This window comes from Hemicordylus capensis, chromosome 2, assembly GCF_027244095.1.
Source record: "Hemicordylus capensis ecotype Gifberg chromosome 2, rHemCap1.1.pri, whole genome shotgun sequence".
Lineage (NCBI taxonomy): Eukaryota > Metazoa > Chordata > Lepidosauria > Squamata > Cordylidae > Hemicordylus > Hemicordylus capensis.
In genome coordinates, this window is record NC_069658.1 from 72,899,613 (window position 1) to 72,914,084 (window position 14,472).

Sequence of the window (14,472 nt, forward strand, 5' to 3'; positions counted from 1 at the left end):
ACTCCCAATAGTTTAATAAGCAGAAAGTAAAGGAGATTTAAAAATGCTCTGCCTTGGTTGGTCTTGTGCTAATTGCTATTTCTTAGCCTCAGTATTCCTCACCTGTAAGACATGAGTACTAATCAGCTCCTTTAGGCTTTCCACAGTTAGGCTTCTGATATCTTAGTTCTTACAATAGGCCAAGTCAGACTGTACAGGTTTGTGAGCTACAGAAAGCAGTGTCAGCAATACATCAGTGTGAATGTTATACCAAGTGATATATTCTTGGTTACAAATATATTTGTGCACACAGATTATATCACAGGGAGTTTGATTATGCTGTTTATTTCCAGTGAAACCAAAGTATATATTACTGCTGTGGATCACAGAACGTCTTCACATTTGATGCAAATATGAAAGAGCTATGTACAAAGTAATTAAGTGGCACTATTTTTAAACAAAGAAACAACCCAAGCCCCAATTATATAATGTAAAACAGGCTATATGCATAACTTTTGTCAGCTCCAACTGCACTGCAGTTGCATTAACTTGAACAAGAGTGCCACGTTAATAATTTCATCAGACAAATTTAATACAAGCATTATAGTTAACAGCAACATGTTTTACTGCAGAAAACTAGTGCAATCTTTCCCACCTTTCAGTCTGTTAGAAGAACTACTCTTCACTGTAAACCTAAACCATGTAGAAAGCTCATACATCCTCTTTCTAAACTAATATTTTGAAGTGTGTTTATTATTATATACTTACATACAAAGCAATTTCACATTGTAATTAAACAGGATAAATTTACAGTAAAGTCTGATGGGTCAAACTCTCTTTTCAGGTGTTCATTTTTATTGTGTTTCTGAAGGGCTGTGGACCGAAGGAGCAGAGTCATGATCAGGCAGGAAGGTGACTGTGGGAGTGGCTGCTTCTGGAAGAACAGGTGCAAGCACATGACGGCATACGGGACACGTTCCAGACTGACAAGAGAAGATATCATTGGTTAATTACAATGCAGGTGCTTAATTGTAGGATGAGAAAACGTAAAAGCTTCCCACAAATTTTCATAGGAGAACCATTTGCAAGGATAATAATGAATGAACCAACCAACCACATTAACAGAGACTACCATCCTCATACTGCTTGCCAACATTAACTTTAATCATTAAGGATGTGCATGAAGCGTTCTGGGCACATGGGGTGGAGGCAGACAGCAGTAGCTTTAAGGAGCAGGTACGCAGGTCCTTACTTGCTCCTCTGCTGCCCCATCGCTATTTGAGTTGTGGTGCTGTGCTGCTCAAAAGGCAGCATATGGCTTTTGCCCTGTTTCCAGCAGCCTGCGAATGCTGTCAGCACACTCATGGTGCCTGTGCATGTGTGGACACCATGTGAGTGACAACACTGCACACAGGCTGCTGGGAATGGGGAAGCGGCCGCACACGGTCTCTTGAGCAGCACAGCGCTGCAACCAGAATGGCAGTGGGCAGCTACCACTCACCCCCACTGAAACATTTAGGCTGCGGCAACCTGAATAGTTTCAGTGCCTCTCTAATGAGGTGCCAAAACATTTCTATTCCTATTAATCATGTATAATGGCAAAAAATGTGATTAAAAATGAACAGCTTTATTAAAAATTAACCGTATATAGAACTGTGGTATAAACAGATTTTATAAAGAAGGTTCTTAAGATCCATGTCACGTCCAATCATATCTTTTAGTGAACTACAAACATATTCTTCCATGCGCAGCAGCCCACATTTTGGAAAGCTAAGCTCAAGTAGTCCTTCTGTAGTGCCTTGTTTACACACAAGCCTATACTTAATCCCCAAGGGAAGCTCCTTCAGGTAAGAGCTCTATACATGCATTGGAGAACACATGATGTGCTGGACCAGAGCTTATTTCTTAAACTGAGTTAGAGGCACAGGGAACCTTGCTTCCTTCTGTTCTTTGCTTATGGCACCCTAATCAGGTTGTTGTTGTTAATAATAATAGCAGAGCAGCAGCAGCAATAATAATAATAATACTAGCAGAAGCAGCATTTGGCATGCAATTACTACAGGGGCGTAGCAAGGTTGGAGTGGGCCCAGAGACAAGATTTTAAAATGCCCCCCCACTCCACTGATGCTCTGCTCATGAAGTAAAGAAATCTTAAATGAGGCTGAATAGTGGTAACAAAAAGCATAGTAAAATTTTATTCTCTCTCTCTCTCTGTGCTACAATAGAACATCATCCTAAATTATTTTTTAAAAGGTTTTGTAAATTGTGGACGATGCAAGTCATTTAATGGTACTAGAGTAAGACATGCTGTCTGGTAGCTCCAGGTCTTAACATTCACATCAATTTCGGAGGATGAATACAACTGAAGGAAGCCCGGGTGGGTGCACGGCTGGGGGAGTCAGTCATGTCTCCCCTTGCTCTATTATAGTTATGCCCCTGAATTACTAGTGAACTGTGATTAAGATATTGTATTTCATGACTTTGATATTATCTCCCAGTTCTATTATGACTTTTCAAGTATTTGTTTTAAACTTTACCAAAGGTATAATGTTTATTCCCAATATAAATTTGACCAGCATTAATGGACAAGTAATGGTTAATATATTAAAGGCCTGTAACACATCATTTATCTTTGTAAAAGTGGTACTTCTTAGCCTCTATGGTTTTATATTAAAACTAAGTATGGACTAAGTGTCCTGTGAAATCAAAACATGGTAGAATGGATATTTACTGAGATTTAACCGGTTTTGATGGTTTAAAAGAAGTTTTAAACAGACTGCCTTCTTCATAGCATGGTTTCATTGCTGCCAGGATCTCTCCAAGTTTATTTTGTAATATTCTGCCATAGCTGTGACACCACAGCAACTCAGATGCAGATGCTCAGGTCACACTAATTGCTCGTTGGCCATTTGCCAACCCAGTTAAGCAACTGATCTTAAACAGCATACCAATGTAGTGTGGAAGTCCTGACTAAATGTCCTCAAAGTGACCAGTGCAATAGATTGCTGCTCTGGTCAGCATGACTTGTGTTACTCTGTTGCTATGTGAAAGTATCTTTGTCATTGCTGGAGTCATTGGTTCAGATCTTTATTGATTGATTAAGTGCTGTCAGGTCAGTGTCGACTCCTAGCAACCACATAGATAGATTCTCTCCAGGATGATCTGTCTTTAACTTGGCCTTTAAAGTCTCTCAGTGGTGCATTCATTGCTGTCTTGAGTCCATCCACCTTGCTGCTGGTTGTCTTCTTCTCTTTCCTTCAACTTTCCCCAGCATTATAGACTTCACAAGGGAGTTGGGTCTTCGCATAATGTGCCCGAAGTATGATAGTTTGAACCTTTGATCTTTATAGCTATCCTCTATTAGCTTGATAAAATATGGCCATACAGATTGCAGATTTTGAGCTAGCATCATAGACTCCAAAGTATCACACAGAAATGTGTAATACACATCTCTGACCTTATTCCCTAAAGATTTGCTAGATCTCTTGCAGGATATAGTGCACAATTATAAGAATCATTTGATAAGATACTACGAAGTTAAGTTCAAATGTGGGGCCAAATAAATGATGTGGAATCACCAGATATTGTCACTCTTCTCAAGCCAGTGTGGTTCTGATTAGAAATTTGGATAAGAGACTACTGAGAGTCATATGCAGAAGTAGGATATCAAATTCAAATGTATTTGAATTCATGAGGGATGAAGTATCTGTAAAGGATGCCAATATTCGCTAAATAAAGATGTGATATGTGTTTGATTACAGAAGAAGATGCAAAACTAAAAGGCAATCAAATGTCATAGCTTACCTCAAGTAACTGTATTTTGTGAAAATGCTAGGAATTTGTTACATGGGACTTTTTGTCCTACATGTAATCCTGAGAGTCCCTTCATTGGGACCTAATACTAAACTGTTTTTTAATGTAATGCAGACACACACTTATTTGTAACTAGAAAAGCATGTCACTTTATATCAGTTTTGAAATAAATTTAGTTTTTAATATATGGATATGGTAAATTTTCAGGTGTTCACAGAAAGGATGGCTCAAATCAGGCAGTCCTCTTGTGATGTGGATAATCAGAAACAAGCCAAAGGCCTGGACATCACTCCTCCTCCCTGACTGAGTGTAGCTTCTGTTTCCTGTTTAGTGCTAAGCACAATTCAGACGTGTCACCTTAAGTGGCGCAGTTGGGAAATGCTTGACTGACAAGCAGAAGGCTGCTGGTTTGAATCCCCGCTGGTACTATATTGGGCAGCAGCGACATAGGAAGATGCTGAAAGACACCATCATAAGGCGCAGGAGGAAGCAATGGTAAACCCCTCCTGTATTGTACCAAAGAAAACCTCAGGGCACCAGGAGTCGAAATTGACTTGATAGTGCAGCAGAAATTTGGGCAACTAAGCCTCAAATCCCTGATGAAAAAGTGAACCAAAGTTACTGTTTAGGTTGAACTGATGATTTTTGGAATGTGTGATAAGGTGGGGCTTTTGGGGGGAGAAATAATGGGATTACTGTACTCTGAAGAGCCTACATACATAGTTGGGACCATAATGTATCTTGTCTAGAAGAACCATGATTGGTCCTTTTGGGAGGAGGATGTTCAGTTTACAAGAGCCTATGTATAACTAGATATTAACAGAAAGATAAGAATGAATATATAGTATATCACCACCATTTTGTGGGGTGCTTCACCCATCACCTGCATGTGTTAGGTGAACACCCGGTCGTGATTCTCATTAAGTAATAAAGTGCTTTGAATCTGATGGAAAGGGTGTTGGCCTCTACCTAGAAAGAACCTAGAGTGTAGTATTTCCGCTACAATGGCACACTTTACTTACTTTACAATTCAGACATCATTTTGTGGTGATGTCTGAAATGACAAACTATAGTTAACTCTTGTTATTCAAAACATTGTTTCTTATTCCAGTTTAGGAACACAGGAAGCTGCCATTTACCGAGTCAGACCACTGGTCCATATACACATGTGGACAAATGTGTTGGTACCCCTCCATGAACAGAAGAACCCACAATTGAAACTGACAAAAGTAATTGGCACCCATCATTGTTTATTTCACATTTAACAAAAATCAGACTTTGCTTTAGAGTTTTGATACAACAGAATATTTCAAATAATAACACAAATGAAAATGGCATGGACAAAAATGATGGGACCCTTAACCTAATATTGTGTTTTGCACAACCTTTAGAGGCAATCACTGCAAACAAGTGATTCCTGTAGCTCTCAATGAGACTTCTGCACCTGTCAACAAGTAGTTTGGCCCATTCTTCCTAAGCAAACTGCTTCAGCTGTGTCAGGTTTGAAGGGGGCCTGCTCCAGACTGCATGTTTCAGTTCTTTCCATAGATGTTTGATAGGATTCAAATCAGGGCTCATAGACGGCCACTTCAGAATAGTCAAATGTTTTGTTCTTAGCCATTCTTGGGTGCTTTTAGCTGTCTGTTTTGGGTCATCCTGTTGGAGGATCCATGACCTGTGACTGAGGCCGAACTTTCTGACACTGGGCAGTACGTTTCGCTCCAGAATGTCTTAATAGTTTTGAAATTTCATTATTCCCTGCACAGACTCAAGGCACCCCATGCCAGACGTAGCAAAGCAGACCCAAAACATAACCAAGCCTCCTCCATCTTTCACAGTAGGTATGGTGTTCTTTTCTTTGAAAGTTTCATTTTTTCGTCTGTGGACATAGAGCTGATGTGACTTGCCCAAAAGTTCCAGTTTTGTCTCATCTGTCCAAAGGACATTCTCCCAGAAGCATTGTGGCTTATCAATATGTATTTGAGCAAATTCCAGTCTGGCTTTTTTATGTTTTTCTTTCAACAGTGGCATCCTCCTGGGTCTTCTTCCATTGACCCCACTGTCACTCAAAAAGCGACAGATGGTGTGATCAGACACTGATGGACCTTGACTTTGGAGTTCAGCTTGTATCTCTAGAGACGTTGTCCTTGGCTTTTTGTCTACCATTCCCACTATCCTTCTGCCCATTCTGGGGTCAATTTTCCTCTTGCAGCCGCATCCAGGGAGGCTGGCTACAGTCCCATGGACCTTGAATTTCTTAATAATATTTCCAACTGTTGTCACAGGAACATCAAATTGTTTGGAGATGGTCTTATAGCCTTTGCCTTTAACATGCTTGTCTATCATTTTCTTTCTGATCTCCTCAGACAACTCTCTCCTTTGCTTTCTCTGGTCCATGTTCATTGTGGAATACACGATGATATCAAACAGCAGAGTGACTACTTTTCTACATTTATGTAAATAGGGTAAATGTGATTGCATGATTGGAGACATGTGTGATACTAATTAAAGAAAACAGCTAATTTGAAAAATCACTCTAATCCAATTATTTATGATCTTTTATAGGGGTACCAACAAATGTGTCCAGGCCATTTTAGAATATCTTTGTAGAATAAGCAATACTTTCTCTTTTCACACTTGCTTTGCTTTACTCGATGACATATCAAAGGCATGCAGGTATACATGGGACAATTGCTTTTCATTTAATCGCTTTTCAGGAGGAATAAAATGCTTTTTCAATGAGCTGTAAGGGTACCAACAAATTTGTCCACGTGTGTAGTTCAGTACTGTCTACACAGACTGGCAGCAGCTTCTCTAAGGTTACAGGCAGGAGTCTCCCTCATCCCTATATTGGAGATGCGAGGGAGGGAACTTGGAACCTTCAACATGCAAACATGCATGTGCTCTTCCCAGAGCAGCCCCATCCCCTAAGGGGAGTATCTTGCAGTGTTTGCCTGTCTTCCATCCAAACTGAGGCAGACCCTGCTTACCGAAGGGAACAATTCATGCTTGCTACCACAAGACCAGTTCTCCTCCTTGAAACACAAATGCTAACCATAGTTTGTCAATGTAATCCTGTGAATATGTAATCTCGTTCATGATTCTCCAAACCAATAATGTGATAATTCAGATAACACTACCAGCTATCTGAAATGAGCCACACTATAATGCAATTCAAGTTAAAAAGTTTAACAACAAAGCTCTGTTGGAGGTAATTATAAACATGGGAGCAATTATACCTCTAGCCGATGAAGTACATAATTCTTTTTCAAGTATAAGTAAAGCCATTGGCACCAAACATATTTAGGTAAACACAGAATTGAGAAGACCAAGCATTGTGGGTGAACATGTACATTGGTCTAAATAGAGGCCAAATGAAAAGGAAAGGAAAGGAAAGCTCTTCATTAAAATAATGTAGGTTTGTCATCTTCACAAACAACTGAAAGTAAGTGGCAAGATATCTCGCTGTATCATCAATGTGTTATAGAAATCTTGAGTTTTCAAGCAACTCATTAAATTATAATGGCCGCCCTGAGCCATTTTTGGAGGGGCAGATATAAACCAAATAAATCAAATAAAAATCAAATTATATACCTTTTGTAGCCAAAGTGTTATGCAAGGCTTATGAAAGAAGTGGTGACATGGAAGCTCCATTACAATTTCTTCTTTGATGTACTCACTGCAGCAGATTGCACAACACTGCTCCTGACCTACAGCTTAGGAAAACAAAGTATATAGTGTATCACCATTCAATTTTTAAACTCGGGAGATCGTAATAATTACAGTGTTGCAATTAGTAATATAAGCCATCCAAAAATATAGCTGTTGAAATGGGTGTCTAGTTCTAATTTCATTTCAGATTAGGTTCACATTAAAGGTTGCAAAGCAAAGGACATAATCATACCATCACATTATTTTAATACATTTGTTCAGAACAGTAAGTTACTCATCCTTACCATTGTGATCTTCTGTTATGATGATTTGTGGCAGACAGTCTATGCTCTCTTTACTAGCTGGCGGATGAGCCTGCTCAACATCAATTGCAAGAGACTCCAGATGGGCCAGAGCAGTCTAAAAAGACGTATAGAGTCTATTTATTTATTCATGATTTTTTAAAAAGCTCATATAAAATGTGTGAATGAAGTCCAACTGTAGAAAGAGATGGCTACAAATTGATTCCTTCTAAGTTTTTGCAGAAACAAAAGATGACATTTATGGAGACTTTATGGTAACTATTAATTAGGTTCTGAAATTAATATAAAGCTTACTCAGTTACTAAAGTTCTGAACCATCCTGCTACGTTTTCTACAAAGACAATAGTCCAAGATAGGTTGCTCTAGTGACATTATGGTATTGTAATGTGTTATAGTTTTTCCAGCTACACATAGTTGTAACTGAAAAGTGATCAAGAAGGATAATGGTTCTTTACGCTTTATGGGCCAGTCCATAAAGCGTGTCACACTTTTAAATGTCTTTTTATACACACACCCTCTCATTACTCCTCCCCATTTTATCCCATAGCTAACCCCTTCTTTGTTTCAACTTTACTCCGCCTATCTGATGTGCAACCATCCTTGCTGCCCAGGAAGAAAATAGAGTCCAGCATGGATGGCTATGTAGAGAATCCTAGGAAAATGTAAACTGGACGATGGGTTCAGTAGGCCAGTCCTCACTTGTTGCCAATCCACATGTAAAAAGCCTGGAGTACATAGAGCTGATGGCCAGAACAAACTAATATGGGGGTACCATTTGTGAGAACCAGCAGTTCTAATGGTGGATTCATCTGTGGCTACCATGATTTTAGTGGATCAAAAAAGTGCTACACTAACATGTAGCCAATGCAACCAAATCCCTTTCCATAAGCATATGAAGACAGTAAACTGTGCCCTAATTTCAAATGCTTAGGCAATTGCAGATGTATATTTCTAGTTGACATTTTCTTTATCGGATCTAACTTTGTACAGCGTGTGTACTAGTGAACAGGTGCCTTATTTCACCTTCAATAGTGAATTAAAGGGCTTGATGATTCTTGCTTCCCACAGAAGCAGAAGTAAACCATACATTTACTTTGCTTCGGTTGGAAGACGTGGGATGATATTTATACACCATCCATCAGTAACAGATTACTTTGCAGTTCTCCAAATAATACACGATAGGACTGTCTAATAGCAGTTCAACTAGTTTATTTTACTTTCTATCTCAGTAAAAAGAAAAATGTTTAAAAGGTCAGATACAAAATGTCTACATCCAAGTAGGGGGGAAATATACAGTGAGATAATACCACTTAGCATTCATAAAGCACATTTGAAGTGTTCAAAATACTTCACATGTACTCTCTGTGATCTTTGAAAGAATGATGCAAAATGAACCAGTAACTCCAAATGCAGATGGGAGGCTGCATCTGAAAGAACAGCATGTTAGTTACCTAAGGCCCCCTATTGAGTTGTGGGCCAAGGTGAGACTATCAGTAAATTTCCCAGCTCACACTCTTAGCCACTAACTACATCTGAGCTAAACAAGCCTTTTGAGAGCCCAATAGTGTAAGATTATATTCATAAAAAACAAATATCCAAATATAATCAATAATATTATATTCATAGAAATAAAATATTAAGATCTGTGTAAAGCAGAGTTCATATTATCTATTCCTATGAGAATTAAAATCAACTCTGACAACATAGCTACTTTTGTGCTTCCTCAAACCCAAAGCTGGGTAACTAGTGAACTATCAGGATGGATGGATGAATAAATAAGAAAATAAAACCTTTTTTCTATTTTAAAAATGTAAATAAAGTAAATATTTCTGATTTAAAAAATCATGGTTAAAATTCAATCTTATTACAAACATGCCACACCTACACTTACAGTCTTAAAAACTAATTTTTATGTCTCTCACATAAATTGAGTTACCTATCAGAGATGGCAATTCATTTTAGTTTCATCTCATGAAAATAGCTCTAATCTCCCAACACTTGCCCAGTAACTACCAGTTCTTGTTTCTCGAAATTTCTGGGCCTTCAAGTATTCCTAAGCAAACTTAAGTCACATGTGCCAAGACAGGCTGGATAGTAGGACTGTCTTTTGTCATGGGCTGGACCAAGACAGAGGATTTAGTTAAGACAGAGACAATACAGGAAAGGAGGCAGAGGAGAAAGAAACAGAACAAATTAAGTGTTTTATGGACAGCCTTAGCAACTTAGACTGCTGCAACCACAAATGTGAAACATTCATGTAACATTTAAGATTATTTAGTTTATTACAACTAAAGTAGCAAAGTGCTACTTTGTGTCATTTACATCTTACCATTCCTAACATATTATCATCACATCTGCAGCTTGATACAGGTAATGAGTAAAAATATCTATTACATAAAAGCCCAGGTATTCTGCACTATTTCTTAAAATAGTAAAAATCAAATTATCTACAAGTTATGTAAAATATACCCTCCTAGATGTTGCAGATGCTCTATTAGCCTGAAATTAGTATGTTTTAGTGATCAGATTTGCACCACAGTTTAATAAATATGTGAAGTATCATCAAATGGGAAACTTGATTTAAATCAATGATTTAAATTAGGTTCTCTCTTGGTGACTTAAATAATGAAATTACTACCCAAAAGCATCTGCTTTTGAAGCCTGGGGGGTGATAACGGTTTAAGAAGATAATTTAGTACACACGTACGTTGAATCAGGACAACTTCTTTTATATCTGGGCTCCTTGGAGGAAGAGCGAGATATAAATGTATAAATAAGTAAGTAAATAAATATCCTTGTGGCCTAGAGGTAGCAAAGTAGTGAAATAAAGATAAATACATTTTATTGCTACACCAAAAACTCACTGGACATTGTAAAATGTTGTTAGAAATGTATATTCCAATCACAAAACAGATCAAACACTTTGAACCACCAAGCAATAACATGTTTATCCATAACATGATTCCCTAAATCATTTTATTTATACGCCTTCCAAACTATCCATTATGGACAGTATTTTCTGCCTAGCAACAGGGAGTGCAGGGAGGCCTTGTTCCCTGCTGTTTCAACAACTGCGGTTTCACAGATCCAAAGATGGGTCTTAGAGACCTAGTTTCTTTATCTGCAGTATAAAAACAGGCTAAAATTAGCCTATTCATAGTTCTGAGTGGCTGGAAATGAACTCCAATGTCATCTCTAGCTGCCATTTTACAGTGCAGAGCCATTTTGTGGCTCTTTTCACACAAAAATCCATGATTTTTTGTGAAGGGAGGGCGGAATTCCTGGAGAGATGGAGAACAAGGTACAGTACTTTATATCTCATTTCTGCCTCCTCCCCACCTTTTTAGCTATTTTGAGTGTGTGTAGGAACCTAACACCTGGATTCCCATTGGGGTAAGGTTTCGTTATTCGCGTTTTCCGTATTTGTGACTATAGGTGAGAATGGAACCCCCATGAATAACAAGGGCCACCTGTATAAGAATGACTCCAAGAAATATTCTAGCAATCCTTTCAAAGTTCCAAATTTTGAAAGTTCAGATGATTACCAAGACAATGAGAACATTGCTCAATATGCTAGGCTACCCTTCAGAGAAGAGCAGGGTAAAAGAACTATTTTTTTCAACCCCATGTTTAGCACAGAAATTCCTGGTTGATCACTTCCACTAATAAGAATGGAGGCTCATGAAATATAGTGAGACAATTTGATACAACCACACAACCTTCTACTCTGAATTTCAGGATATATTTCCCCCAGTTTTTCCACCAGCAAGTCAACAAAGACTACACACATCTAGCTGCTTGCAATGAAAATAAATTGCAAGCAGAGACATGCAGCCACACTTTTAACAAACCTAGACTCATCGGAAACATAAAACACAAACAAACAAACTGAACAGAGTACACTTGACAATTTCAGCATGGTGAGAAAGTAACTTATAAAATGGCTTAGATTAATCTTCTGAGAAAAAAAGATATATAAACTTCAAAGATGCATTATTTCCACCTTGGACTGAAAGCAGGAATGCTAAAAGCCAGACCAAAAACTTACTTCACTCTATACTACAAAATTCATCATCTTCCCCCCGCTCACAGTTGCACTGTGAAGTCCTTTCAGCATCTGGTGGAGGGCATACTGTGTGTACACACACAGTACATAAATATATTCTCTCCCACACATCTCTGGATTGCATCTTTATTTCTCAATTAGGAGAACACTTTGTTGCTTTTAAAAATAGAATATTGGCCGACATCTGACTAATGAAGTACTGGCACTTTGCACATTCCAGACTAAGGTACATTCACACAGGGTGATTTACGTCATTCCCTCCTGCCTTTGGAAGCACACCCTGGAACCTGAAAGGTATCCCTGATGGTCATGCAGCTCTCAGGGGCTCACTTCTGTGTCACTGGGAGTGCTTCCAGAGGTGGGGAGATGAGTAAAAATAGCTCTCCCAACACAATCAGGAGTGCTGTTTGTTTGCCGTAGAAGCACCAGTGGTGTTCATGATGTTGGCCGCTGTGTTTCTTTGTACTAACCAAGTTAGGCACAGGTGGCACTCATAACCCACAACAGTTTCAGCTGATTTTAGCAGTCAAATTAGTCCTTAAAAGGAATGGGTCATGGCTGCATGTCCTATATCCAAGTCATTATTTACTCGGATATAAATCAAATATGGGCTTACCACAGCTAGTACTGCTTATTGTTACTTAGTATAACACTAATTGACATAAGAACATAGCAACGTAAGAAAAGGCCTGCTGGATCAGGCCCAAGGCCCATCTAGTCCAGCATCCTGTTTCACACAGCGGCACACCAGATGCCTCTGGGAAGTGAACAGGCAAGAAATGAGGGCATGTCCTCTCTCCTACTGCTACTCCCCTGCAACTGGTATTTAGAGGCATCTTGCCTCTGAGGCTGGAGGTGGCCTATAGACCTCAGACTAGTAGCCACTAATAGACCTGTCCTCCATGAATTTATCTAAACCCCTCTTAAAGCCATCCAGGCTGTTGGCTGTCACTACATCTCGTGGCAGAGAACTCCATACACTGATTATACGTTGTGTGAAAAAGTATTTCCTTTTGTCGGCCCTAAACGTCTTGGCAATCAGTTGGCAATCAACCAGGATGACCCCTGGTTCTAGTGTTATGCAAGAGGGAGAAAATTTTCCCTCTATCAACTTTCTCCACACCCTACATGATTTTATAGACCTCTATCTTGTCTCCCCGCAGTTGTCTTTTTTCTAAACTAAAAAGCCCCAGGTGTTGTAGCCTTGCTTCATAAGGAAGGTGCTCTAGAGCCCTGATCATTTTGGTTGCCCTCTTCTGCACCTTTTCCAGTTATACGATGTCCTTTTTCAGATATGATGACCAGAACTACATGCAGTACTCCAAATGTGGCTGCACTATAATTTTGTACAGGGGCATTATAATATTAGTTTTATTTTCAATCCCCTTCCTAATGATTCCAAGTATAGAACCGGCCATTTCCCCACAGCTGCCGCACATTGAGTTGACACTTTCAACAAACTGTCCACCATGACCCCAAGATTCCTCTCCTGATCAGTCATTGACAGCTGAGACCCCATTAGCGTTCTTTCTGATGATTCTAAAAAGAATGTTTAATATAAAATATATCTGAAATCTATTATTGGTGACTACCTGGCCCCACTTTCTTCCAAAATGATAATCTAACTACTTATTCAAATATAGGGTCCTACATTTTGCCCACTGATGCAAAGGTTCATGCTACTGAAAAGTTCATTATTTTAAAGTTTAACAGAATATCCAAATTTATTTTTTACTCAATCACATAAGGATGTTTTATAGGACTATATTATAAGGATGCTCTTCTGAGTTCTTTAAGAATAAGAATTCCTTCTACTTTTGTAAGAAAATGATGAGGTATTTGTTCTGCTTTTATGCGCTGAAAATAAAACCTTTTTGTTTAGTACAACATTGGTGGTTTCTATTTCCAAGGGTTCAGGAGCTTTATAGGGTACAGCAGCTTGTAGCTCCCAACCCTCCCTAATTTATTTTTTTATATACCGCCCTTCTTAAGGTGGCTCAGTACAGTTTACATTAAAAGCAAACACATACAATAAAACAATTTTAAAAACCCTATTAAATCAAATTAAAACTTATTAAAATTAAAACAAGACAAGATAACATTAAAAGTCAGCTAAGAATGTGTCTTTAAGGCTATTCTGAAGACCAAGGAAGATAATCCTCTTATACCCCATGAGTAGCATGTTCCACAATCTAGGGGTGACAGCTGAGAAGGCCCGATCCCAAGTTGCGAACAGATGAACTGGTGGCACCCAAAGAGGACCCCTCTTGATGATCTTAATGAGCGATGGGGATCGTGTAGAGAAAGGCACTCTTCTCAGGTAACCTGTACCTTAGCCATTCAAGACTTTAAAGTAATAATCAGCACTTTCTACTTTGCCCACAAACGTATCGGCAGCCAGCGTAACTGTTTAAGAACAGGCATAATGTGGTCTCTCCAGATTACCCCAGAGACCCATCTTGCTGTCGCATTTTGGACTAACTGAAGTTTTCAAGCTATGCACAAAGGCAGCCCAACATACAGGATATTGCAGTAGTCTAACCTGGAGGTTACCAGCTGGTGTACCATGGTTTTCAGGCCATTCTCCTCAAGGGACCAATGGGCTTGTCAAATCAATCTCAGCTGGTAAAAAGCGCTCCT

At 38.9% G+C, this 14,472-nt stretch overlaps 1 protein-coding gene across 10 annotated transcripts in view; it reads right to left on the reverse strand.

The window, feature by feature from the left end:
* Positions 1–308: 308 nt before the first annotated feature.
* Positions 309–14,472, reverse strand: part of PJA2 (praja ring finger ubiquitin ligase 2) — an 82,985-nt gene continuing 68,821 nt past the window's right edge. For all 10 annotated transcript variants that reach the window (XM_053292920.1, XM_053292919.1, XM_053292912.1 and 7 more), the window contains 3 exons: positions 7,749–7,863; positions 7,387–7,508; positions 309–962 (listed from right to left, as the gene is read on the reverse strand). In XM_053292920.1, the coding sequence (XP_053148895.1) occupies positions 834–962; positions 7,387–7,508; positions 7,749–7,863 (366 nt within the window). In that variant the 3' untranslated portion in view covers positions 309–833. The remainder of the gene's footprint in view (positions 963–7,386; positions 7,509–7,748; positions 7,864–14,472) is intronic.